The sequence below is a fragment of the Cherax quadricarinatus genome, chromosome 4 (assembly GCF_038502225.1).
Source record: "Cherax quadricarinatus isolate ZL_2023a chromosome 4, ASM3850222v1, whole genome shotgun sequence".
Taxonomy (NCBI): domain Eukaryota; kingdom Metazoa; phylum Arthropoda; class Malacostraca; order Decapoda; family Parastacidae; genus Cherax; species Cherax quadricarinatus.
Genome location: NC_091295.1, coordinates 74,323,211 through 74,351,071, shown reverse-complemented (window position 1 = coordinate 74,351,071; position 27,861 = coordinate 74,323,211). Strand labels below are relative to the sequence as shown.

General features: G+C 38.2%; 1 protein-coding gene across 1 annotated transcript in view; it reads right to left on the bottom strand.

Moving 5' to 3' along the window:
* Window positions 1–27,861, bottom strand: part of Dscam1 (Down syndrome cell adhesion molecule 1) — a gene marked incomplete in the record, with an annotated part of 1,133,347 nt that overhangs the window by 636,796 nt on the left and 468,690 nt on the right. Inside the window, 5 exon segments of the mRNA XM_070098007.1 lie at window positions 2,153–2,247; window positions 2,428–2,595; window positions 12,182–12,326; window positions 12,700–12,825; window positions 17,685–17,813. Coding sequence (XP_069954108.1) covers window positions 2,153–2,247; window positions 2,428–2,595; window positions 12,182–12,326; window positions 12,700–12,825; window positions 17,685–17,813 — 663 coding nt within the window.

Here is a 27,861-nt window from a genome sequence, read left to right as displayed (position 1 = left end):
TTCCCATACGAAATAATGTAAATCCAATTAATCCATTCCAGACACCCAAAAATATTAACAAAAAATACATTTTATAGAAAATAACTATAGTTTTACATACAGACTAGGGCATATGAAAACCAAGCTTCCACTGTATATTAAACAACCACGGTGACATCACACATCCCTGTCTAAGGCCTACTTTTACTGGGAAATAATCTCCCTCTGTCCTGCATACTCTAACCTGAGCCTCACTATCCTCGTGAAGACTCTTCACTGCTCTCAATAACCTACCTCCTATTCCATACACCTGCAATACCTGCCCCCCTCTCCACCCTGTCATACGCCTTTTCCAAATCCATAAATGCAACAAAAACCTCTTTAGCCTTATCTAAATACTGTTCACCTATATGTTTCACTGTAAACACTTGGTTTACACACCTCCTACCTTTCCTAAAGCCTCCTTGTTCATCTGCTATCTTGCTCTCAATCTTACTCTTAATTCTTTCAATAATAACTCTGCCATATTCTTTATCAGGTATACTCAACAAACTTATTCCCCTATAATTTTTACACTCTCTTTTGTCCCCTTTGCCTTTGTAAAAGGGAACTATACATGCTCTCTACCAATCCTGAGGTACCTTACCCTCTTCCACACATTTATTAAATAAAATCACTAATCACTCCAAACCTATATCCCCACCTGCTTTTAACATTTCTATCTTAATCCCATCAATCCCAGCTGCTTTACTCCCTTTCATTCTGCCCACTACCCCATGCACTTTCCCCACATTTACAACTGGTTCTTCCTCACTCCTATAAGATGTTATTCCTCCTTGTACTATACACGAAATCACAGCTTCCCTATCTTCTTCAACATTTAACAATTCTTTAAAATATTCCTTCCATCTTCCCAATACCTCTAACTCTCCATTTCATAACTCTCCTCTCCTATTTTTAACTGTCAAATCCATTTGTTCTCTAGGCTTCCTTAACTTATTAATCTCACTCCAAAACTTTTTCTTATTTTCAACAAAATTTGTTGATAACAACTCGCCTACTCTCCTATTTGCTCTCTTTTTACATAGCTATTTTTTTCTCTTACTACTCTCTTTACATCTTCATTCCACCAATCGCTCTTCTTCCCTCCCACACCCACTTTCCTGCAACCACAAACTTCTGCTGAACACACTAACACTATATTCTTAAACTTACCCCATACATCTTCTACCCCATTGCCTATACTCACACTAGCCCATCTGTCCTCCAACAGTCGTTTACATCTTACCCTAACTGCCTCCTCCTTTAGTTTACAAACCTTCACCTCTCTCTTACTTGCTGCTTCCATTTTCCTTGTATCCCATCTACCTTTTATTCTCACTGGAGCTACAACTAAAAAGTGATCCGATATATTTGTGGCCCCTCTATAAACACGTACATCTTGAAGTCTACCCAACAGTCTTTTATCTACCAATACACAGTCCAACAACCTACTGTTATTACACCTTATATCATATCTTGTATACTTATTTATCCTTTTTTTCTTAAAATATGTATTACCTATAACCAAACCCCTTTCTATACAAAGTTCAATCAAATGCTCCCCATTATCATTTATACCTGGCACCCCAAACTTACCAACCACACCCTCTCTAAATGCTTCTCCTACTTTAGCAATTAGGTCCCCTACCACAATTACTCTCTCACTTGGTTCATAAGTTGCTACACACTTGCTTAACATCTCCCAAAATCTCTCGCTCTCCTCTACACTCTCATCTCCATGTGCATACACACTCATCATAACCCACCTTTCATATCAGACCCTTATTTTAATCCACATAATCCTTGAATTTACATTTATATTCCCTCTTCTCTCTCCATAACTGATCCTTCAACATTACTGCTACCTCTTCCTCAGCTCTAACTCTCTCAGATACTCCTGGCTTAATCCAATTTATTTTTTCTCATGATGGTGACATCAAACATCCCTGTCTAAATCCTATTTTCACTGGAAAATAGTCCCCTCCCTCCTACATCTCCTAAGCTGAGTCTCACTATGTACATAAAAGTTCTTTGGTGCTTTTACTGTATTAGCATAGATATTTAGTCTTTACAACTCTAAATTGTCCAAGCTTTAAAATTTATTTCCAGTTAAAATATAACGTTAACTCACTCTTTTCCCAGACAATAGAATCAATTGGGTAGCCAGCAACAGGGCAGTGAACAACCATGTTCTCCCCGGCAACAACAGCAACCTTGTCCATAGGTCTGTGAAAGGAACAGATGATAAAACATTAACAGGAACCAAAATTAAAACATAAAAAACTAATTACAATAACACCACTACAGTGTTATATATATTTAACAATTTAGAAATAAGTGAACACATTTAGTAAACCTTTTTTACTCCTTACTTAGGAAAAATTAACACAAAACATCTGAGCATACCTAATATAAGGCAACCCATAAACGTTGAGTCTGGCTGCATGTTTGACTGAGCCTACAGTAGAAGAAGCAACACAAGCATAGAGGCCACCATCATTCGTGTGAACCGCAGAAATGTTCAAGTGAGAGACAACTTCTCCATTAACAGTCACATACTGGCCCACTTGCATCCTTGAAAATATAAATAACCAAAAAATGAACATGACAGAATTATTTCTTAAAAAACATTTTTTATTAATTTCATAGTACCATAATTATTTATCAAGTAAACAGTTGTGAAGAAAGGACACTATGCATATTTTCTTTACAGAGCACATAAGAGAGAGGAGCTTACAATGAGGTTTCGGTTCTACCTGGACCAAGTCAGACCAAAACGTTGTCATAAGCTCCTTTCTTCTATGTGCGAGTTATTTGTGTATCGTTCCAGTCACAGTACTGTGCCTTTTTTTGTTATTTTTTACAGAGAACTTGAGAAGAATATAAATTAACTAAATAGTCATAACTATGACCATAATTTTTAAAGGGGTGGATTGGTAAGCCAACGGAAGGCCTCAGATGACCAAAAGTTTTGACAGTGGGTCATCATCTGGCTAAGACCTGCGTCAGGAAACACTTGTCCTGTTTCCTGACGAACCTTACCTAACCTTGAGAAGAATACCAGAATGGGATACAAGAAAATGCACTAAGTTCTGCAGCTACTATAAAATTTATAAAGATTACATGACAATAATAAATGATATGGAGACAGAAACTCAGGAGATTAATTAATCTGTAGATTTTGACCTCCTCTTGGGATTATTACTGAGCATTGACAGGTGTTCATTACACTTTGGTTATTCATTATATGACAAAATAAAGATTAAAAATATTATGCCAACAGCATAACAACTGCTGTAAACATAAATGCAGTAAAAAAAAAAATGAACCGAGAAAAAAAGGATAAAGTAAAAGTAAGTACCACCTCAGTCATCATAAAGACAGATGAAACGCAACACTTAAACCGATGACAAATATTCGTTATCATTTCCTGTTGTACTGAAAAAAACATGAACAATGGATAAATACAAATAGGTAAAATCCCTAATTAGTGACAACAAAATGCTTAAAATGACTTCAATAATGAACAACATATACCAATAATGCAAAGTTACTTTGTGTAGAACAAACCTTAAATACAAACTATGTTTAACTCTAGGTAGAACTTTATCAAGTGATGACCTGCTGAAGCTCTACCCATACACAAACATATTCTAAAATAAAGGTTTGCTCTGTACCAAGTATCATTCTACCATACTTGGCAGCAATGATGACCAATCTTCACAAATGACAATAAAAAAAAATGATTGAAATTCCTACAAATTATATAACTAACATTACAAATTCTTAAATCATCATTTTCTTTCAACAAACCAGCCATATCTCACCAAGGCAGGGTGGCCCAAAACGAAAAACTAAAACTTCTCCTTTTAAATTTAGTAATACAGGTCCTCCATCACAAATCCGGCACCATTGGGACCTGTAGAGTGCCGGATTACTGAGTTTGCCAGATTACAAAGTGGTTAGGTTAGAATACACTTAATAAAATTAACCAACTTGACTTACACAAAGTTCATTGAACATTGGCAAAAATCGAACATTTCTGCTACTTTGAGCTCAATTTCAAGGTACTTTTCAACATGAAAGCAATCAAAATCATATCTAATTCTGTAATATATCTTCCATTCTATCAAATGAGACCAAAAAAAACGAGAATACAACCATAAAAACCATACGAAAATATACCACAAAGAGGCGGCTAATGGCTGAGAAGTGAACTCCCTTATTTATCGTCCATCTTTTTTATTTTAGGTGTAGGTTAAGAAGCATCTTTCCATCATACATTGCCCAAGTTTCAATGAGATAGCCCAACAAACAACTGACAATAAAAAACAACAATTACCAAAAATCATGGCAAGCCCAAGCCAGGTACTGGAAATAAGTCACTTTGACTTTTTTTGGGTTATCCCAGATTCTCATACACTGCTATGTATGATAATCTATGTAACTGTATTTGTGTATAGTACCTGAATAAACTTACTTCTAGTATGTCGACTGAGTACAAGAAACCGCCCATTCACCTATTTCATCTACCCAATAAAGTGGTCAGAAATTGGCAATTTGGCCAATTTCACAGATGCCAATTTTGAAATAGGGTCCAGAATAGACAATGCAGACATTCCTGGCACTAAAATAACATATTCTCTGTTCATTAGTCATGGCTCCAGGCCCCTCTTATATTACTCTTGCTTACCATTTGGAATTTTTATTCGCACACAAAAATAGAAGATTTACTGTTATGCAGACTGCTGCATTATTGTAATAATTGTATAAATAATGTCAACCCATTCTTGACTCCGTACTGGAATTTGGACCGGCAGGCGGACAGGTATTGGATGGTGACGCCATTTGTTTACTCGAGCATCGTTAAAGAATAGAACTTTTTGGCTACTGTGAGTGCAATTTCAAGGTACTTTTCGTCATGAAAGCAATCAAAATCATATCTATTTCAGTAATATATCTTCCATTCTATCAAATGAGACCGAAAAAACGAGAACATAACCATAAAAACCATACAAAAATATACTGCTAAGCGGCCGCTAATGGCTGAGAAGTGAACTCCACTATTTATGGTCTGATTTCTTTCATTTTTGGTGTACATTAAGAAGTATTTTTCCATCATACATTGCCCAAGTTTCAATAAGATAACCCAACAAACAAATGAGAAAATAACAGTAATAATAATAATACAGTGGACCCCGCTTAACGATCACCTCCCAATGCGACCAATTATATAAGTGTATTTATGTAAGTGCGTTTGTATGTGTATGTTTGGGGGTCTGAAATGGACTAACCTACTTCACAATATTCCTTATGGGAACAAATTCGGTCAGTACTGGCACCTGAACACACTTCTGGAATGAAAAAATATAGTTAACCGGGGGTCCACTGTAATAATAATAATAATAATAATAAAGGGAAAGGGGACAAAAGAGACTGTAAAAATTATAGAGGAATAAGCTTACTGAGTATACCAGGAAAAGTGTACGGTAGGGTTATAATTGAAAGAATTAGAGGTAAGACAGAATGTAGGATTGCGGATGAGCAAGGAGGTTTCAGAGTGGGTAGGGGATGTGTAGATCAAGTGTTTACATTGAAGCATATATGTGAACAGTATTTAGATAAAGGTAGGGAAGTTTTTATTGCATTTATGGATTTAGAAAAGGCATATGATAGAGTGGATAGAGGAGCAATGTGGCAGATGTTGCAAGTATATGGAATAGGTGGTAAGTTATTAAATGCTGTAAAGAGTTTGTATGAGGATAGTGAGGCTCAGGTTAGGGTGTGTAGAAGAGAGGGAGACTACTTCCCGGTAAAAGTAGGTCTTAGACAGGGATGTGTAATGTCACCATGGTTGTTTAATATATTTATAGATGGGGTTGTAAAGGAAGTAAATGCTAGGGTGTTCGGGAGAGGGGTGGGATTAAATTATGGGGAATCAAATTCAAAATGGGAATTGACACAGTTACTTTTTGCTGATGATACTGTGCTTATGGGATATTCTAAAGAAAAATTGCAAAGGTTAGTGGATGAGTTTGGGAATGTGTGTAAAGGTAGAAAGTTGAAAGTGAACATAGAAAAGAGTAAGGTGATGAGGGTGTCAAATGATTTAGATAAAGAAAAATTGGATATCAAATTGGGGAGGAGGAGTATGGAAGAAGTGAATGTTTTCAGATACTTGGGAGTTGACGTGTCGGCGGATGGATTTATGAAGGATGAGGTTAATCATAGAATTGATGAGGGAAAAAAGGTGAGTGGTGCGTTGAGGTATATGTGGAGTCAAAAAACGTTATCTATGGAGGCAAAGAAGGGAATGTATGAAAGTATAGTAGTACCAACACTCTTATATGGGTGTGAAGCTTGGGTGGTAAATGCAGCAGCGAGGAGACGGTTGGAGGCAGTGGAGATGTCCTGTTTAAGGGCAATGTGTGGTGTAAATATTATGCAGAAAATTCGGAGTGTGGAAATTAGGAGAAGGTGTGGAGTTAATAAAAGTATTAGTCAGAGGGCAGAAGAGGGGTTGTTGAGGTGGCTTGGTCATTTAGAGAGAATGGAACAAAGTAGAATGACATGGAAAGCATATAAATCTATAGGGGAAGGAAGGCGGGGTAGGGGTTGTCCTCGAAAGGGTTGGAGAGAGGGGGTAAAGGAGGTTTTGTGGGCAAGGGGCTTGGACTTCCAGCAAGCGTGTGTGAGCGTGTTAGATAGGAGTGAATGGAGACGAATGGTATTTGGGACCTGACGATCTGTTGGAGTGTGAGCAGGGTAATATTTAGTGAAGGGATTCAGGGAAACCGGTTATTTTCATATAGTCGGACTTGAGTCCTGGAAATGGGAAGTACAATCCCTGCACTTTAAAGGAGGGGTTTGGGATATTGGCAGTTTGGAAGGATATGTTGTGTATCTTTATATGTGTATGCTTCTAGACTGTTGTATTCTGAGCACCTCTGCAAAAACAGTGATAATGTGCAAGTGTGGTGAAAGTGTTGAATGATGATGAAAGTATTTTCTTTTTGGGGATTTTCTTTCTTTTTTGGGTCACCCTGCCTCGGTGGGAGACGGCCGACTTGTTGAAAAAAAAAAAAAAAAAAAAAAAAATAATAATAATAATAATAATTTACTACACGTACATGTACAATGGATACAGACATAGCTGACATCAGTGACATATTACTATATTATAGAAAGCCGCTTGTTATGCAGAGTATTTCAAGCAAATTAGATCAGTGTCCCAGGATAACACCCACACCAGTTGACTAACACCCAGGTACCCATTTACTGATGGGTGAACATAGACAACAGGTGTAAAGAAACACGCATAATGTTTCTACCCTGGTTGGGAATCGAATAATTACCAAAAATCACATATAGCTAACCCAAGCCAGGTAATAGAAATAAGCCACATTGTCTGACGTTTTTTGGATTATCCAAGGTTCTCTACACATATGCTGCTATGTGTGGTAATCTATATAGAAAAAATAGCTTTTTTGTTTCAGGTTTATGGTGCAGTACAAGTGTATATCACAATTAGCCCTGTGCTACACTACACTCCAAGACAGGGATAAGAGAATGGTACTTGCATCTCGTATCCTCTTCATACCTCCGTTGAACTACTCAGTATTATGCCAATTATTCATTCTGGAGTATTTAACATGTTTAATGTTATTTATATTGTTTATTATGTCATATCAGATCAACTGTGATAGGCAATAAGCTGTAGTGTTGATATTAGCATAATAATAAAGCATATTCTCCTGCATCACGAGACTGAGCTCATAGCAACCGACAGTGGCTTCAAAGCCACCTTATCTTTAATGGACAATGTACTGTGTAGGTGCTTTACACAACGAAAAGCATTTCTTTTATTCATTGGAACAATGGCTAGGGCTAAAAGTAAGCAAGTTATAACAAATGGAGAAAAAGAAATTAGAATGACTTATGCAGCAAGTAGCACCACCAAACAGTACCAGCAGGTTGATGTGGCAACCCTGGAAATTTTAAATTATGCTAGTCAAAATTAGTGCCAAACAACTGAAGGAACCGAATAACTGATTGCCGGATTTGTGATGGCGGACCTGTATATACAGGAGAAGAGGTTACTAGCCCTTTGCTCCAGCATTTTGGTTGCCTCTTACGACACGCATGGCTTAAGGAGGAAGAATTCTGTTCCACTTTCCCATGGCGATAAGAGGAAAAAACAAGAACAAGAACTAGTAAGGAAATAGAAGAAAACCAGAGGGGCGTGTGTAAATAACAAAAAAAGCACAATACCATGTGTATATATATATATATATATATATATATATATGCTTGTCTATGCATGTGCAGTGTGACGTAAGTGTAAGCAGAAGGAGCAAGACATGCCTGAAATCTTGCATCTTTATTTATTTTTTCAACAAACCGGCCATATCCCACCAAGGAAGGGTGGCCCAAAAAGAAAAACGAAAGCTTCTCATTTTAAATTTAGTAATTTATACAGGAGAAGGGGTTACTAAGCCGTTGCTCCCGGCATTTTAGTCGTCTCTTACAACACACATGGCTTACGGAGGAAGAATTCTGTTCCACTTCCCCATGGAGATAAGAGGAAATAAGCAAGAACAAAAACTAAAAAGAAAATAGAAGAAAACCCAGAGGGGTGTGTATATATATACTTGTACATGTATGTGTAGTGTGACCTAAGTGTGAGTAGAAGTAGCAAGACGTACCTGAAATCTTACATCTTTATGAGACAGAAAAGAGACACCAGCAATTCTACCGTCATGTAAAACAATTACAGGCTTCCGTTTCACACTCACTTGGCAGGACGGTAGTACCTCCCTGGGCCGTTGCTGTCTACCAATCTACTACCTAGGAAATCCTTAAATGTGAACATAAAAAAGAGCAATGTAATGAGAATATGTGTATAACAAAAAGTATAGGCAATAGAAGACTGGATATCAGACTAGAGGGAAGAAGTATGGAGGAAGTGAGGGCATTTAGATATTTGGGAGTGGATATGCTGGTACATGGGTTTATGAAAAACAAGGTAAACCACAGAATAGATAAAGATGGGAAAAACAGATAATGTGAAGAGGCATCTGTGGAAAGAAGTTTATCTATGGAGGCAAAAATGGGTATGTATTAGCCTATAGTGGTATCAACACTTTTAGCTGAGTGTAAGGTAAGGGCTTCAAAGTTTCTACTCATCCACTAGCATTTTCCTTGTGATTGTCAAAGTCACTGTTGTCTTCACTGAAAGTGAGATTATCTTACATTATCACTCCAGAGATCCCTCACACGAGTCTTCTGCTCTACTGAGTGGTTTAAGTTTGTTTTACACTCCATACATTCCCCATCATTTGTCCCAAAGCTGTCTTCCTAGAAGTGCGTGAACATCACAATTACAGTTACCCTTCAAACTGCGAAATCTCCACTCATACTTTAAAGTGTAAGCACTGGATTTTCCAGTCCCAAAACTCAAATCCACATAACCAATTTCCTTGAGTCTCTTCATAAATATTACTTTCTTCATGCTCAGGCAGCATTTTAAATCTCAAAAAGCCACTTGTCTTCATTCAATCCAGTCAAAAATGCTCACATTTATGAGGGGATTCATAGAAAATGATTAGCTGGGCTTGAGTCCTGAAGTTGTAAAGTACAGTGCCTGCAATCTGAACAAAGGTTAGGGATATTTCAATTCAGAGGGTCATTTGTTTTGTAATGTCTATGCACTTTTGGCAAGACAGGTACTGAATAAGTAATGATAAGTTGAAAGTGAACATAGAAAAGAGTAAGGTGATGAGGGCATCAAATGATTTAGATAAAAAAAAATTGAATATCAAATTGGAGAGGAGGAGTATGGAAGAAGTGAATGTTTTCAGATACTTGGGAGTTGACGTGTCAGCGGATGGATTTATGAAGGATGACGTTAATCATAGAATTGATGAGGAAAAAAAGGCGAGTGGTGCGTTGAGGTATATGTGGAGACAAAAAACGTCATCTATGGAGGCAAAGAAGGGAATGAATGAAAGTATAGTAGTACCAACACTTATATGGGTGTGAAGCTTGGGTTGTGAATGCAGCAGTGAGGAGGCGGCTGGAGGCAGTGGAGATGTCCTGTCTAAGGGCAATGTGTGGTGTAAATATTATGCAGAAAATTCGGTGTGGAAATTAGTAGGTGTGGAGTTAATGTAAGTAATAGTCAGAGGGCTGAAGAGGGGTTGTTCAAGTGGTTTGGTCATTTAGAGAGAATGGATCAAAGTAGAATGACATGGAGAGCATATAAATCTGTAGGGGAAGGAAGGCGGGGTAGGGGTCGTCCTCGAAAAGGTTGAAGAGAGGGGGTAAAGGAGGTTTCGTGGGCGAGGAGCTTGGACTTCCAGCAAGCGTGCATGAGCGTGTTAGATAGGAGTGAATGGAGACAAATGGTATTTGGGACCTGACGATCTGTTGGAGAGTGAGCAGGGTAATATTTAGTGAAGGGATTCGGGGAAACTGGTTATTTTTGTATAGCCGGACTTGAGTCCTGGAAATGGGAAGTACAATGCCTGCACTCTATAGGAGGAGTTCGGGATATTAACAGTTTGGAGGGATATGTTGTGTATCTTTATAGGTATATGCTTCTAAACTGTTGTGTTCTGAGCACATCTGCAAAAGCAGTGATTATGTGTGAGTGAGGTGAAAGTGTTGAATGATGATGAAAGTATTTTCTTTTTGGGGATTTTCTTTCTTTTTTGGGTCACCCTGCCTCGGTGGGAGATGGCCGACTTGTTAAAAAAAAAAGTATTGGGGGGAGGGGGGCACCTCACCACAGTGGGAGTCAGTCATAGTTTTAAAAGAATGCATGCTGGATTCTTCAACCCATTACCTACCCCTCCTTCATACAACGTTTTGGTCAACTTACACCGCCTCATCCTTTTCAAATAACCAAACCATACCTTAGACACAACATCTCCACTGCCTTCAGGAGGCTGTAGGCAGTGGAGATGTCATGCCTAAGGGCAAAGTGTGGTGTAAATATTATGCAGAGAATTCGTAGTGTGAAAATTAGGAGGTGTGGAGTTACTAAAATATTAGTCAGAGGGCTGAAGAGGGGTTGTTGAGGTGGTTTGGTCATTTAAAGATGGAACAAAGTAGAATGACTTGGAAAGCATATAAATCTGAAGAGAAAGGAAGGTGGGGTAGGAGTTGCCCCAGGAAAGGTTGGAGGAAGAGGGTAAAGAAGGTTCAATGTGTGAGGAGCTTGGACTTCCAGCAAGCATGCATGAGCATGTTAGACAGGAGTGAATGGAGACAAATGGTTTTCGGGACCTGATGAGCTGTTGGAGTGTGAGATGGTAATATTTTGTGAAGGAATTCAAGAAAACCGGTTAACCGAACTTGAGTCCTGGAGATGGGAAGTACGATGCTTGCACTTTAACCCTTAAACTGTCCAAACAAATTTACGTTCACATGCATAGTGCTCCAAAAGTACATATTTTCAAATATTAAAAAAAAAAAAGTAGATCAAAGTTTTTTTTACACATTTTCAAATGTAAAAAAAAAAAAAAGGATTTACTTTTTTTACATACTTTCAGATGTTGAAAAAACGTAGTACTAAGTTTGGACAGTTTAAGGGTTAAAGGAGGGGTTTGGGATATTGGCTGTTTGGAATGATGTCTAAACTGTTGTATCTGAGCACCTCTGCAAGGATAGTGATTATGTATAAATGTCAGCATAGTTGCTGATCCCTGTATTCCCTGTATTATATAGCATAGCATATTAGTATCATCCATGTGCTTTAGATACGAGATCCCTTGTAGGCCTGTGGCTTTGTGTGATGTCACGGGATGCACATGTGTAGGCTCATACCTCTGCCCCGTCCTCACTCGGCGGCAGACCATTCAGCAGACAGGCAAGGCAGCTGGGCTCCATCCCTCACCATCTCAGTCTGACAATATATATTACCATCCAACAAGTGTGTCTACTTTCAACCTACGATATCTCCATTTAAGAACCCTTACGATATAAATGATAGTGAAAGTGTTCGATGATGACATTTTTTTTTTTTTTTTTTTTTTTTTTTTTGGGGGGGGGGGGTCACCCTGTCTCAGTGGAAACCGCCAACGTGTTTAAAAAAAAAAAATTATATACTTAAAGATAAAAAAAAAAAAAAGAGTAACTGCTAACTTAAAAAAATTACCTTTCAGAGTTTGAGAGACGAGTGCCATCAAGTTCCCAGGTGATTTCAGGAGTGGGGTTGCCAGCTGCCACACACTTAAGGTATACTGAAGGACCAGGCTGCAGGGTTGAGGTCTCAAAAGTGTATGTCAGTTGTGGGGGTTCAACTGTAAAAAGACAAGAAAAGCATATTGCAGAGACAAACAATTTATCAGTAACATGTACTGGGTAGTTAGCATTTAAATTTATAATCACCTTCAGATTATTTTAAATTATCTATATAAGCATTAACATTTAAACTGTCCAAACGTAGATCGACATTTTTTCAACATTTGAAAGTATGTAAAAAAAAGTAGATCTTCCTCTTTTTTTTTTTTTTTTTTTTTTTTACATTTAAAAACGTGTTAAAAAACTTTGATCTACTTTTTTTTTTGTTATATTTGAAAATATGTAAAAAAACGTAGATCTACTTTTGGAGCACTACGCATATGAACGTAGATCTGCTTGGACAGTTTAAGGGTTAAAATAGTAGATACATACAGCGTCCTCCAAGTTTCAGTTCAGCTGTTGCTTGTGCAGATTCTTGATCATTCCTTACAAAACATTGGTACATTCCCTTATCCTCTCGCCCCACGGTATCAATGCGCAACACTGCCTCTTTGTGATCTGAAATGTTAGTTCAAGGTTTTAATATTATTTCTTGTGAGATAAGAACATAAGAAAGAAGGAACACTGCAGTAAGCCTACTGGCCCATGCGAGGCAGGTCCAAGTCTCCTACCGGCTTAAGCCAATACCCCAACCTAGTCAAGTCAGGTCACATTCACTTAATTAAAGAAGGAACACAGCAACTGACCTAGTAGCACAAGTTAATCAGGTCCAACTCACACCCACTCATGTATTTATCTAACCTATTTTTAAAACTACACAATGTTTTAGCCTCTATAACTGTACTCGGGAGTTTGTTCCACTCATGCACAACTCTATTACCAAACCAGTGCTTTCCTATATCCTTCCTGAATCTGAATTTTTCCAACTAAAAACCATTGTTGCGAGTCCTGTCTAGGCTAGATATTTTCAGCATGTTATTTACATCCTCTTTATTTATTCCTGTCTTCCATTTATACACCTCAATCATATCCCCCCTAATTCTACGCCTTTCTAGAGAGTGCAGATTCAGGGCTCTCGGTCTATCCTCATAGACAAGATTTCTGATACATAGGATCAACTTTGTCATCCTGCTTTGTACATTTTCTAGAGCATTTATATCCATTCTGTAATATGGTGACCAAAACTCTGCAGCATAATCTAAATGAGGCCTAACCAAGGATATATAGAGTTGAAGAACAACCTGAGGACTCCTATTATCCATGCTTCTTGATATGGAGCCAAGGACTCTGTTAGCTTCATTGCGAACACTTATGCACTGTTCTCTTGGTTTCAGATTACTGCTAACCAGAACTCCTAAATCTTTTTTGCAATCCATAATATTAAGATCTACATTATTTAGTTTATATGTGGCATGGTTATTTTCCTGTCCAACATTTAGAACTCTGCATTTGTCTATACTAAACTGCATCTGCCTGTTTACTCTCACAGCCTCCTCACAGTTCTATGGTGACTCATCAAGCAAAACTTGAAATTTAGTATTGGCATTCATTTCCTATAATAAATTAAATACAAAGCAAAAAATAGAACTTCGTCCCAGTCATACTGATCAACTTCAACTAAACCAAAGTAAATAAATTCTTCTCAGTTAGAGCATAACTTCATAATATTTCAGTGAACAGAGGAAGCAAATTTCTAAGGTACACAATATTATATGCAACTTCACAAAACCCAATGCACACAATCTATATTGGTCATTCTTATAACTTTTATGGTACTGTATCATCTTTTTACAAATGCTTCATTTTTAAGAATTTTTTTCAACAAACCAATCTTTTTTTTTTTTTTTTTTTTTAACTAGTCAGCCGCCTCCCACCGAGGCAGGGTGACCCAAAAAGAAAGAAAATCCCCAAAAAGGAAATACTTTCATCATCATTCAACACTTTCACCTCACTCACACATAATCAGTTTTTGCAGAGGTGCTCAGAAAAACAACAGTTTAGAAGCACATACGTATAAAGATACACGGCATATCCCTCCAAACTGCTAATATCCTGAACCCCTCCTTTAGAGTGAAGGCATTGTATTTCCCATTTCCAGGACTCTAAGTCCAGCTATGTAAAAATAACCAGTTTCCCTGAATCCCTTCACTAAATATTACCCTGTTCACACTCCAACAGATCGTCAGGTCCCAAATACCATTCGTCTCCATTCACTCCTATTGAACACGCTCATGCACGCCTGCTGAAAGTCCAAGCCCCTCGCCCACAAAACCTCCCTTACCCCTTCCTTCCAACCTTTTCGAGGATGACCCCTACCCCTCCTTCCTTCCCCTAAAGATTTATACACTCTCCATGTCATTCTACTTTGATCCATTCTCTCTAAATGACCAAACCACCTCAACAACCCCTCTTCTGCCCTCTGACTAATAATTTTATTAACTCCACACCTTCTCCTAATTTCCACACTCCGAATTTTCTGCATAATATTTACACCACACATTGCCCTTAGACAGGACATCTCCACTGCCTCCAACCGCCTCCTTGCTGCTGCATTCACAACCCAAGCTTCACACCCATATAAGAGTGTTGGTACTACTATACTTTCATACATTCCCTTCTTTGCCTACATAGACAGCGTTTTTTGTCTCCACATATACCTCAACGCACCACTCACCTTTTTTCCCCTCGTCAATTCTATGATTAACCGATCGTTTTTTTTTTTTTTTTTTTTTTAACAAGTCGGTCATCTCCCACCGAGGCAGGGTGACCCAAAAAAGAAAGAAAATCCCCAAAAAGAAAATACTTTCATCATCATTCAACACTTTCACCACACTCACACATTATCACTGCTTTTGCAGAGGTGCTCAGAATATAACAGTTTAGAAGCATATACGTATAGAGATACACAACATATCCCTCCAAACTGCCAATATCCCAAACCCCTCCTTTAAAGTGCAGGCATTGTACTTCCCATTTCCAGGACTCAAGTCCGACTATATGAAAATAACCGGTTTCCCTGAATCCCTTCACTAAATATTACCCTGCTCACACTCCAACAGATCGTCAGGTCCCAAGTATCATTCGTCTCCATTCACTCCTATCTAACACGCTCATGCACGCTTGCTGGAAGTCCAAGCCCCTCACCCACAAAACCTCCTTTACCCCCTCTTTCCATAATTAATTCATATGGACAAAAATACCAAACAATTGGCCTAACTTTACATATGTAAGGAATAACTGCAATTAATTTTTTTTCAACATGTTGGCCGTCTCCCACCAAGGCAGGATGACCCAGAAAGGAAAGAAACACTTTCACCATGTTTGTGACTAAAAAATAATAAAAAAAGGGTTAGCTCATGTAGTCCACATAGTCCTGGTAGCTTTAAAAGCTTGGTTTGAAAAATTATTACAAATTCTCATTTTGCTCTATGCTGTTAAATTTAAATTATTACTCAACACTAGAAGGAGTCTGAAATGTTATAAATTACAGAAAAAATGCAAGCCAAAATCAAAGACCTAGGCAGCTTTATATAGCTTTCATAGAGTGGTCATTCAAAAGTTAAACTGGTTTCAGAGATTTTTAAATCCCCTATACTGTATGTGTAAAAATATTATACACAGACTGTGCTTATATAAAAGTAATAGAGTAACATGGAAGTAATGCATTCCTGTACACAGTATAATACACTCAGCACCTGGACCAGATCCACGGAATGCCCTATTTATAAAAAAAACTCAAACTACCACTAGCAAGAGCCCTCAGTATTCTTTGGAGAAAGAGCCTAGATATAAGTGAAATACCAAAGATCTTAAAGAGTACAGACATTACTGCTTTGCATAAGGGAGGTAGTAGAGCACTAGCTAAAAGTTAGAGACCAGCAGTACTAACTTCCCACAAAATAAAAAATCTTCAAAAAAGTGATGAGATGAGTGTTTACAAATTTCATGGAGCAGCACAATTTGCCTAACCCAAACCAACACGGTTTTAGAGCAGGACAAACACGCCTGTCACAACTGCTGAACCACCATGACAATTACGAAACGCACTGGAAGACAACCAAAATGCAGATGTAATATACACAGATTCTGCAAAGACATTTGACAAATGTGATCATGGGGTGACTACATACAAAATGAAGAGAAGATATGCAGATGGATTTTTGGGTTCCTAACACACACACACAACAAAAAATAGGTAGCAAACAGAGCAAAATCCAGCAACAGTGAGGTAAAAAGCTCAGTTCCTCAAGGCACTGTCCTGGCACCTCTGCTGTTTCTCATCCTCATAGCAGACACAGACAAAACCATCCGTCACAGTTTTGTTTCATCATTTAGAGATGACACTAAAATAAATATGAAAGTCACTTCAGTAGAAGACACTGAAAAATAACAGGAAGATATAAGCAGTGTTTTCCAGTAGGCAGTGGAGAACAACATGACATTCAATGTTGACAAGTTCCAACTGCTTAGGTATGGAAAGAATGAAAAACTCCAAACATACAAAACTCAAGAGGATCGTCAAATAGAATGAAAGAAACATGTGAAGGACTTATGAATAATTATGTCAGCTGACCTTCCTTTCTTTCCAAGAACACAATAAGGCAGAGATCGTGGCAGCCAGGAGGATGACGGGGTGGGTAACGAAAACTTTCAGAACAAGGGAAATAATGCCAATGGTGACACTTTTCAAATCGTTAGTGCTCCCTCATTTGAAATACTGCTCAGTGTTCATGGCCCTGTTCAGGGCAGGAGAAATATCAGAGCAGGAACAAATACAGTGATTGTTTAGGGTGGCCCACATACAGCCACTAAAACATTTAAATTACTTGGAGTGCCTTAAAGTTTTAAATATAAACTTACTGGAGAGGAGGAGAGAGAGGGGTACATGATAATACATGCCTGGAAAGTACTCAAGGGCCAGGTCCCAAATTTGCACACAGCCATAACATACTGGAGCGAGATATATGGGAGGAAGTGCAAAATAAACCCAGTGAAAAGCAGGGATGTGGTGGGCACAATAAGGGAACACTGTATCAACATCCATGGCCCCAGATTATTCAACATCTTACCAGAAGATATCAGAAACACTGCTGGAACAAATGTAGAAGTCTTCAAGAGGAAACTGGACAAGTATCTTCACCAGGTGCCAGATCAACCAGGCTGTGATGGATATGTGGAACTGTGGGCTACCAGCAGCAACAGCCTGGTTGACCAGGCTACCAGCAGACGAGCCTGGCATTCCAGGAGTAGAAACTCTTGAAACTCATCAAAGGCAGAGCAGTCGAGAAATGTACAGATAACATATTCACATAAATATAATCTATTAAAAATGTTAGAGGCAACAATTAAGGTATTCACAAAAAAGTGTATCAGTTTATATTATAACAATATTAAAATGCAAAACAAGGCTGACTTACTAATAGGAGTTCCATCTTTGAACCAGCTAACAGATTTAACAGGGTTGCCTCGGTAAGTGCAGGTGAAGGTTGCAGGACGGCCAAACTCAACAGTTTGTACACTAGGCTCTACCTGAGCACTCAAAGGAGCTGTATAAAAATTAATAACTAATTTATTGCATTTATAGACACAAAGTTTTGACAAAAATGTTATAGAAAAATTTAACTTAACACCTAGTGAATACACAGTACATACATATTGAATTAAAAAAATTATATACAGTACAGGTCTCCCTCAACATTCGCGAGGGTTAGGGGATCAAGAGCCTCGCGAATGTTGAAAAACCGTGAATGTTTGGTGCCCCAATATATTGTAGGGAAATATAATACAATACTGCTTCCTTAACTTGTTGAACCATGAACAATCATAAAATACATGAAAACGTCATAAATTGTACTAAATATATACATGTTATGTTTTACTAACATGCATGTTATTAAATACCACAGACTCCACCACTTCCTCAACCACTGCAAGTCCCTACTACCCTCCCACCGACCCCCGCAACTGGCAGCCAGCCCTCCCACCACTCAGTGTGGTGAGTGTTTTGTTTGTTCATTATTTGCTATTAAACTACAGTATAAATAATGTAAACCCATTCTTGACTGCATATTGGAATGGCTATTCGGACAGGTATTAGACGGTGACATCGTGTGTTTACTCTTGAACACAGCAAAGAATCAAACATTTCTGCTTCTGCTAATAATAATAATAATAATAATAATAATAATAATAATAATAATAATAATAATAATAATAATAATAATAATAATAATAATAATAATAATAATAATAATAATAATACGATATAATTGAAGGAAATTGTACAAAAATACGAGGGAGTGGTTGACACATCGCCAGTGTGGCTTTGTTTATGCTGGAGTGAACATTAGTCTCCCTGCTCTTCCAAACATTTCACAATAATTCAGCAGTTGAGGCAGTGGTATTTAATAAAATATATGTTATAAATAATAATAGCACATATTATTAACAACATGTATTATTATTATTATTAATAACATGTATGTTATTAAATACCACTGCCTCAACAGCTGCCTCAACCACTGCCTCAGTCGCTGTCTCAACAGCTGCCTCAATCACTGCCTCAATCGCTGCCTCAACAGCTGCCTCAACCACTGCCTCAATCGCTGCCTCAACAGCTGCCTCAACCACTGCCTCAATCGCTGCCTCAACAGCAGCCTCATCCACTGCCTCAATCACTGCCTCAACCACTGCCTCAACCACTCCAGTCACACTCAATCTACAAGCACCAAACACAATGAATTATTGTGAAATGTTTGGAAGAGCAGGGAGACTAATGTTCACTCCAGCATGAACAGTCACACTGACGATGTGTCAACCACTCCCTCGTATTTTTGTACAACTTCCTTCTTCAATTATATCGTATTTACTATTATTATTATTATTATTATTATTATTTTTATTATTATTATTATTATTACTATTGTTATTATTAGCAGTAGCAGAAATGTTTGATTCTTTGCTGTGTTCAAGAGTAAACACACGATGTCACCGTCTAATACCTGTCCGAATAGCCATTCCAATATGCAGTCAAGAATGGGTTTACATTATTTATACTGTAGTTTAATAGCAAATAATGAACAAACAAAACACTCACACACTGAGTGGTGGGAGGGCTGGCTGCCAGTTGCGGGGGTCGGTGGGAGGGTAGTAGGGACTCGCAGATGGCGGGAAACTTGAATATGATTTGGCGGCTGGGAATTTGGCGGTTGGGAATTCGCGAATGTGTGAAGCTCGCGAAAGCTGAAAACGTGAATGTTGAGGGAGACCTGTATACCATAGTCAATTATACAGCTCGCCAAAGCTTCTCTTGATACCTTTGTAATACCCTTATTATCGCTGCTACTTCCTTATTACTACTTTTACAACTCTTGGACTGCTACTACTAGAACTCCCTCTTCCCATTCTGCCTTCAGTTTTTTTCTACCTATTTTTCATTCAGTTGCAACTTTGGGTCCAGGATGGACCCAAATGTTGTCATAAGGTTTGTCTCATAAGTTTTTGGTGCAAAGACATTAAGATATATTTGAAAGTCCTGTGGGACACAAATTTACCTCATTCCCTGTTTTAAGTAAATCCACATACTGCAACAATTCTAGTAGCATATAAAGTGAAACATTCATAAAACAGAATAATGAGGGGAAAACCACTGAAGTGTACTTCATCTGTTTAATTGACTGACTACCAAACACGAACAAACACCCAAAGAAACGGATTTAGTTCAATGTATTAATGGATCACCGAACATACTAAGAATAAGCTAGAGTACAATATTTTAATATAGTACTGTACAATATAACTATATTTGCACTCGAAAAGAGTTAAAAGTACAGTACAACAGAGTACGTACAGTATACAGTAATTTTTCTTACTTTTTCTGATGTATAGTCAGTGGAGGTATAAAGCTCCAGCAATAACACTACAGGTAGATGGTGTAGGACACATACAGGTAGATGGTGTAGGACACATACAGGTAGATGGTGTAGGACACATACAGGTAGATGGTGTAGGACACGTACAGGTAGATGGTGTAGGACACGTACAGGTAGATGGTGTAGGACACGTACAGGTAGATGGTGTAGGACACGTACAGGTAGATGGTGTAGGACATGTACAGGTAGATGGTGTAGGACATGTACAGGTAGATGGTGTAGGACACATACAGGTAGATGGTGTAGGACACATACAGGTAGATGGTGTAGGACACATACAGGTAGATGGTGTAGGACACATACAGGTAGATGGTGTAGGACACATACAGGTAGATGGTGTAGGACACATACAGGTAGATGGTGTAGGACACGTACAGGTAGATGGTGTAGGACACATACAGGTAGATGGTGTAGGACACATATAGGTAGATGGTGTAGGACACATACAGGTAGATGGTGTAGGACACATACAGGTAGATGGTGTAGGACACATACAGGTAGATGGTGTAGGACACATACAGGTAGATGGTGTAGGACACATACAGGTAGATGGTGTAGGACACATACAGGTAGATGGTGTAGGACACATACAGGTAGATGGTGTAGGACACGTACAGGTAGATGGTGTAGGACACGTACAGGTAGATGGTGTAGGACACGTATAGGTAGATGGTGTAGGACACGTACAGGTAGATGGTGTAGGACACGTACAGGTAGATGGTGTAGGACACGTACAGGTAGATGGTGTAGGACACGTACAGGTAGATGGTGTAGGACACATATAGGTAGATGGTGTAGGACACATACAGGTAGATGGTGTAGGACACATACAGGTAGATGGTGTAGGACACATACAGGTAGATGGTGTAGGACACATACAGGTAGATGGTGTAGGACACATACAGGTAGATGGTGTAAGACACATACAGGTAGATGGTGTAGGACACATACAGGTAGATGGTGTAGGACACATACAGGTAGATGGTGTAGGACACATACAGGTAGATGGTGTAGGACACATACAGGTAGATGGTGTAGGACACATACAGGTAGATGTAGGACACATACAGGTAGATGGTGTAGGACACATACAGGTAGATGGTGTAGGACACATACAGGTAGATGGTGTAGGACACATACAGGTAGATGGTGTAGGACACATACAGGTAGATGGTGTAGGACACATACAGGTAGATGGTGTAGGACACATACAGGTAGATGGTGTAGGACACGTACAGGTAGATGGTGTAGGACACGTACAGGTAGATGGTGTAGGACACGTACAGGTAGATGGTGTAGGACACGTACAGGTAGATGGTGTAGGACACGTACAGGTAGATGGTGTAGGACACGTACAGGTAGATGGTGTAGGACACGTACAGGTAGATGGTGTAGGACAGGTAGATGGTGTAGGACACACACAGGTAGATGGTGTAGGACACATACAGGTAGATGGTGTAGGACACATACAGGTAGATGGTGTAGGACACATACAGGTAGATGGTGTAGGACACATACAGGTAGATGGTGTAGGACACATACAGGTAGATGGTGTAGGACACATACAGGTAGATGGTGTAGGACACATACAGGTAGATGGTGTAGGACACATACAGGTAGATGGTGTAGGACACATACAGGTAGATGGTGTAGGACACATACAGGTAGATGGTGTAGGACACATACAGGTAGATGGTGTAGGACACATACAGGTAGATGGTGTAGGACACATACAGGTAGATGGTGTAGGACACGTACAGGTAGATGGTGTAGGACACATATAGGTAGATGGTGTAGGACACATACAGGTAGATGGTGTAGGACACATACAGGTAGATGGTGTAGGACACATACAGGTAGATGGTGTAGGACACATACAGGTAGATGGTGTAGGACACATACAGGTAGATGGTGTAGGACACATACAGGTAGATGGTGTAGGACACATACAGGTAGATGGTGTAGGACACATACAGGTAGATGGTGTAGGACACATACAGGTAGATGGTGTAGGACACATACAGGTAGATGGTGTAGGACACATACAGGTAGATGGTGTAGGACACATACAGGTAGATGGTGTAGGACACATACAGGTAGATGGTGTAGGACACATACAGGTAGATGGTGTAGGACACATACAGGTAGATGGTGTAGGACACATACAGGTAGATGGTGTAGGACACATACAGGTAGATGGTGTAGGACACATACAGGTAGATGGTGTAGGACACATACAGGTAGATGGTGTGGCAGATGTACATGGAGTGACTACTGTCTATATTATACTTCATAGTATATGCTACAAGGTTTTCCTTTCTTCCATGAATGTTTAACACTGTTTTGTTAAACCATACTACTCACACACCAAACCTCCTGAAACATCATTTTCAGGCTTCCTTATTAATTCAAGTTTCTGACTGACAGTCAAGGTCACACACTTCTTGGCACCATCACCTCCTTTAGAAGTGATTCTTAATAACATTGTACAGGGTACTTCAATAAAGTAACTGAAAAAAATTTCAGTACAGGGAAAATTGGAGGCAAAATTATGATTGTGTGAAAGCTCAAATGCACACAGTAACAAACTGATGCCATCTGAGTCACTGGGCATGCTGCCCAGGAACAATGAAAATGGACAAGACTATGATGAAGCCTGGACTGGACGAAGGTGTGAATAGACTTGGTCCACTTTACTGATAGTACAACCAGACTGAATGGTCATGTGCTATAGAAGATTTGGTCCCCTGCAATGATGCTTTTATCAGACACCTTATTAAGTTGACATGTTGAGCCTTCATCCAGCCACATTTTTTGTCCATTTTATCAAATATCCTCTTCATAGAGGTCCATTTTATCAAGGCTTTACTGTAGTGTTTCTACAAAGTGCATAAATATGTTGGAAATTGTAAAAAGCTGAACCAGATAGAATCGTCCTAAGGATTAGTGACCATATATGAACTATTGTTTTGTGAAATTCTGTGTGAGAAAAATGAGCTGCAAAACACTTGTTTAACACAGTGTTCATAGAAAACTATGTTCTACTAATTATAACTGAAAACAAACAAACAACTATAAAAAGAAAAAAATTAGAAAAAAAAAGAAACAGAAAACACTGGGTGCTATATGGGCAGACCAGCTGCTTCCATCAAGTGCTCAATAGTCTTGAAATTTGTGCATTCAAAATTCCATAAGTAATGGACAAATTTATATACTTTTGTTTTTATTACTTTTACAAAATTACACTATTATTTTAACCCTCTGACTGTCACAGGCCCCATTCTGAAACTGCTATTCTATGTTGCAAAATATTAGAAAAAAAAAATTTCTTACCAAAATGTTAGGATTATTTTACTGAGTGTTTTAACCCATAAACGGTCCAAGCAGATCTACGTTCACATGTGCAGTGCTATGAAAGTAGACCTACGTTTTTTTAACATATTTTCAAATATAACAAAAAAAAAAAGTACAGATCAAAGTTTTTTTTACACATTTTCAAATGTAAAAAAACAAAAAGAAGATCTACTTTTTTACATACTTTCAAATGTTGAAAAAACGTATATATACGTTTGGACTGTTTACGGGTTAAGCCTAAAAAAAAAATTTTTTTGCCATCAGTACTTACCGAGATATAGACACACAAAGTTGGCAGAAAATCAGCGGTGTATGGCAACAGCGGCAAATGCTGCCCACCCGGTATTCTTTTATTTACTCCAATTCGAAGGTTTCTTGTATTTTCCAATATTTCTCTTTTCTAGGTAACTTATGTGGCCTGTGAGACCAATGTAAGGTGCATTGTTCAAATATACACTCATTATTTATAACACAATAACTGAACAAACATTATCACTATTAGATTGTGTATAAAACTTGTTTACACAAACAATACAAAACATTATTTATTACTAGTGTTCCATAATATATATACATATGTACAGTCACTGAACACTTTCCTAGAACTGCTGCAGCTTGTGGAACTCTTAGAAACATGGGTATATGCAGAGTGGTACTTGACACTCCTCACACATAAAACTAGTGTCTCTGCGTGTTTGTGGGCGTTTTGTGGTATGTCCACATATAAAACACCTCTTCTGAGCACTTTTCTTGAAAGCAGTAGGAGGCAGTTCTATGGGGTAGTGATCACCAAGCCTCAAAAGAGATGGCATGTGTTGGTAATTTCGTGGGCGATGGTCTATTGCTCCTTGGTACTTGACGATTATTAGTATGATGACTGACAAACAATTCACCATACATGTATTTTGGTTTGTTGTTGGTCCTCAACTTGTATATGTTATAAGCATTTAGGATGGAAATATCAAGAAGATGGAAAAAAAGTTTTATATACCACTTATAACTCTTGCATACACAATCAGCAAACCCAATCTGCATGTCACATTTGTCCACTAAGCACATTGAGGTTGTAGTCCATGACAGCTGCAGGTTTTAGAATGGGTTCATTGGTCTCTCTATTGTGCCTGCCAGTGTGTGCCATTCCGTTTCGGTGAACTGATGTCAACAATGTGACATCACGCTTGTCATGCCATCAAAATGTCATGATGTCATTGGCAGCAAAGGCCTGCACCTCACCTCTGAGTGCCAGCGTCGAACCTTGGCATATGTTTACGATTACCACGCACTGTGCCACACACATCTGTCATGTTCACTCACAAGAAATCACTGAGTACGGGGCTTGTGTACCAGTTATCAGTATATAATATATGCCCCTTACCAAGATATGGTTCCATCATTGTTCGAACCACATCACCAGAGATACCCAATAACTTCCTGGTATCTCTCTATGTATTACTGCCAGTGTACACAATGATATCCAAAACAAGACCACTTTTGCAGTCACACAGTACAAATAACTTTATACCAAAGTGCTTCCTCTTGCTGGGTATGTACTGATTGAAAGAGAGTCTTCCTTTGAACAAAATCAAAGACTCATCAATAACAAGCTTCCTGAAGGGATAAAAATACATGCAACACTTTTGTTTCAGGTACATAAACACATTTCTGATCATATATAACCTGTCGCTTCTGTCAGGCCTTGTTTTGTCTGAAAAGTGTAACATATGTAACAGTATCAAAAAACAATTTACTCCTATAATGTCACTAAAACCTGGGGTTGAAATCAGGCATTCTGTTGACCAGTATGTGGTGACAGTGTGCTTATACACATGTGGCATAAGCATTATTGTGGCAAAGAACAGGTACATCTCTGCCACAGTTGTGTTCTTCCACTGGTGTAGCCGTGATCTTGGTGAAAGAATTGTATTTGCCATGGTGTACTCATAGTATGTGTTGGTTTCCCTGACAATAATGTCCATCAGGGGTTCATCAAAGAATAACTGAAAGCATTCCAGTTCAGTAGCATTGTTCCCAAGTGTACATGATGGCCGTATTCCACTTTGTGTTTCATCAAAGTCATGGGGACTGGGAAAAAACTCGTCACCTTGCTGCCAATCCCAGATGCAGTCTGCTGGTGGGTTCTGGATATTGAAACATGGTTGTGGTTATGCAGGTTGTGGTTGTTGTGGAACTGTGGGGTTGGTGTGTGTCTTGTAGCTGGGTTCCACTCATGTGCAAGTCAGACTACCATATGCTAGTGATGCATGTGCTACTCACTACTATATGTCACCATAGTAGAATGCCGCCTCCTCTACAAGTCCTGTTTCAGTGAGCAGTGACAGTAGAAGCAGTATGAGTGATGGGTGTAATTCATCTATTTTCATCATAAACTATCTAGACATGTTTTGAGTCCATCACTAATATAGAATTCACTTTCACTGACTTTACTTCCATATTCATTTAGAAACAAAGGCACAATCCACGAGGAGTGAGGTACTTCTTACCGTGAGGCATGGTAAAAATGGAATACCAATATGGTGTTCCCACAATGCACCACTGAGTCCAAGTTTTTTTCACAGGGTGAACACCCACCACTCAGACCCATTCTCTCTAATGTAGGCCTACCAGCTTTCTCCCGCTTGATTTGAAGCTGCTAGAATTTATGCATATAAATACCTCTGAAACAGTGGGTTAAAAAATAAATTCTGTTGAAAACCGAGACAGAAGTAACACTTAATTACAAGGCCTCAACAATTTAGGGTTGAAATTTTGGGGAAGCTATCCTTTAAGCAAAATGTTATTCCAAAATGGCTAACCAGCATTCTCCCAATAATAATAATAGTCTGCTCTGTTTTACATTAAGAACTAAGTGTCTTATGTTCAGAGATGCATTCACAACCATCCCTAAGGGCATTTTGGAAAAAAAAATTCTTCAATTGATATTGTGTGTTTTGAGATGAGCTAAATGTAGTGATTGGACAGTCTCAGTTGTTTGCATATGTTGAGTTATTTGTTTTGCTAGTGTTTGCTGAATATTTACTTATTCACGTATTGTTTGCATCAGACATTAGTCTTAATATTGGATGCTTTAGTCTTTTGAAACAATATTTCTCATGAAAAAAAAAAATACTTAGGTCACAAATCTAATCTTAAAAATTCTCAAAGTTTAATTTCACTGCAATATGTTCCTTTCAAGAAGCAAGTGAAAAGTACATTTTTGATCATCAATCCTGACAGTTATCATCTGCTATCATTTAAATAACACACGAATTAAAATATATGTTTTGCATTAAAAATATTACAAATTACACAATATATAAATAAAACAAAAAATATCCTCCAAAACTAGGTTTTATATGGAAAACAAAACACAATTTTTAATAATTACAAATTTATTTACTTGTTTTATATAGATATATATATATATATATATATATATATATATATATATATATATATATATATATATATATATATATATATATATATATATATATATATATTATAGGTAGTAGGTTGGTAGACAGCAACCGCCCAGGGAGGTACTACCGTCCTGCCAAGTGAGTGTAAAACGAAAGCCTGTAATTGTTTTACATGATGGTAGGATTGCTGGTGTCCTTTTTTCTGTCTCATGAACATGCAAGATTTCAGGTACGTCTTGCTACTTCTACTTACACTTAGGTCACACTACACATACATGTACAAGCACATATATACACACCCCTCTGGGTTTTCTTCTATTTTCTTTCTAGTTCTTATTCTTGTTTATTTCCTCTTATCTCCATGGGGAAGTGGAACAGAATTCTTCCTCCGTAAGCCATGCGTGTTGTAAGAGGCAACTAAAATGCCGGGAGCAAGGGGCTAGTAACCTCTTCTCCTGTATATATTACTAAATGTAAAAGGAGAAACTTTCGTTTTTCCTTTTGGGCCACCCCGCCTCGGTGGGATACGGCCGGTGTGTTGAAAGAAAGAATATATATACGTATATATATACATATATATATACATATATATATATATACATATATATATACATATATATATATATATATACATATATATATACATATATATATATATACATATATATATACATATATATATATATATACCTTCCTGCCAAGTGAGTGTAAAATGAAAGCCTGTAATTGTTTTACATGATGGTAGGATTGCTGGTGTCTTCTTTTTCTGTCTCGTAAACATGCAAGATTTCAGGTACGTCTTGCTACTTCTACTTACACTTAGGTCACACTACACATACATGTACAAGCATATATATATACACACTACCCTGGGTTTTCTTCTATTTTCT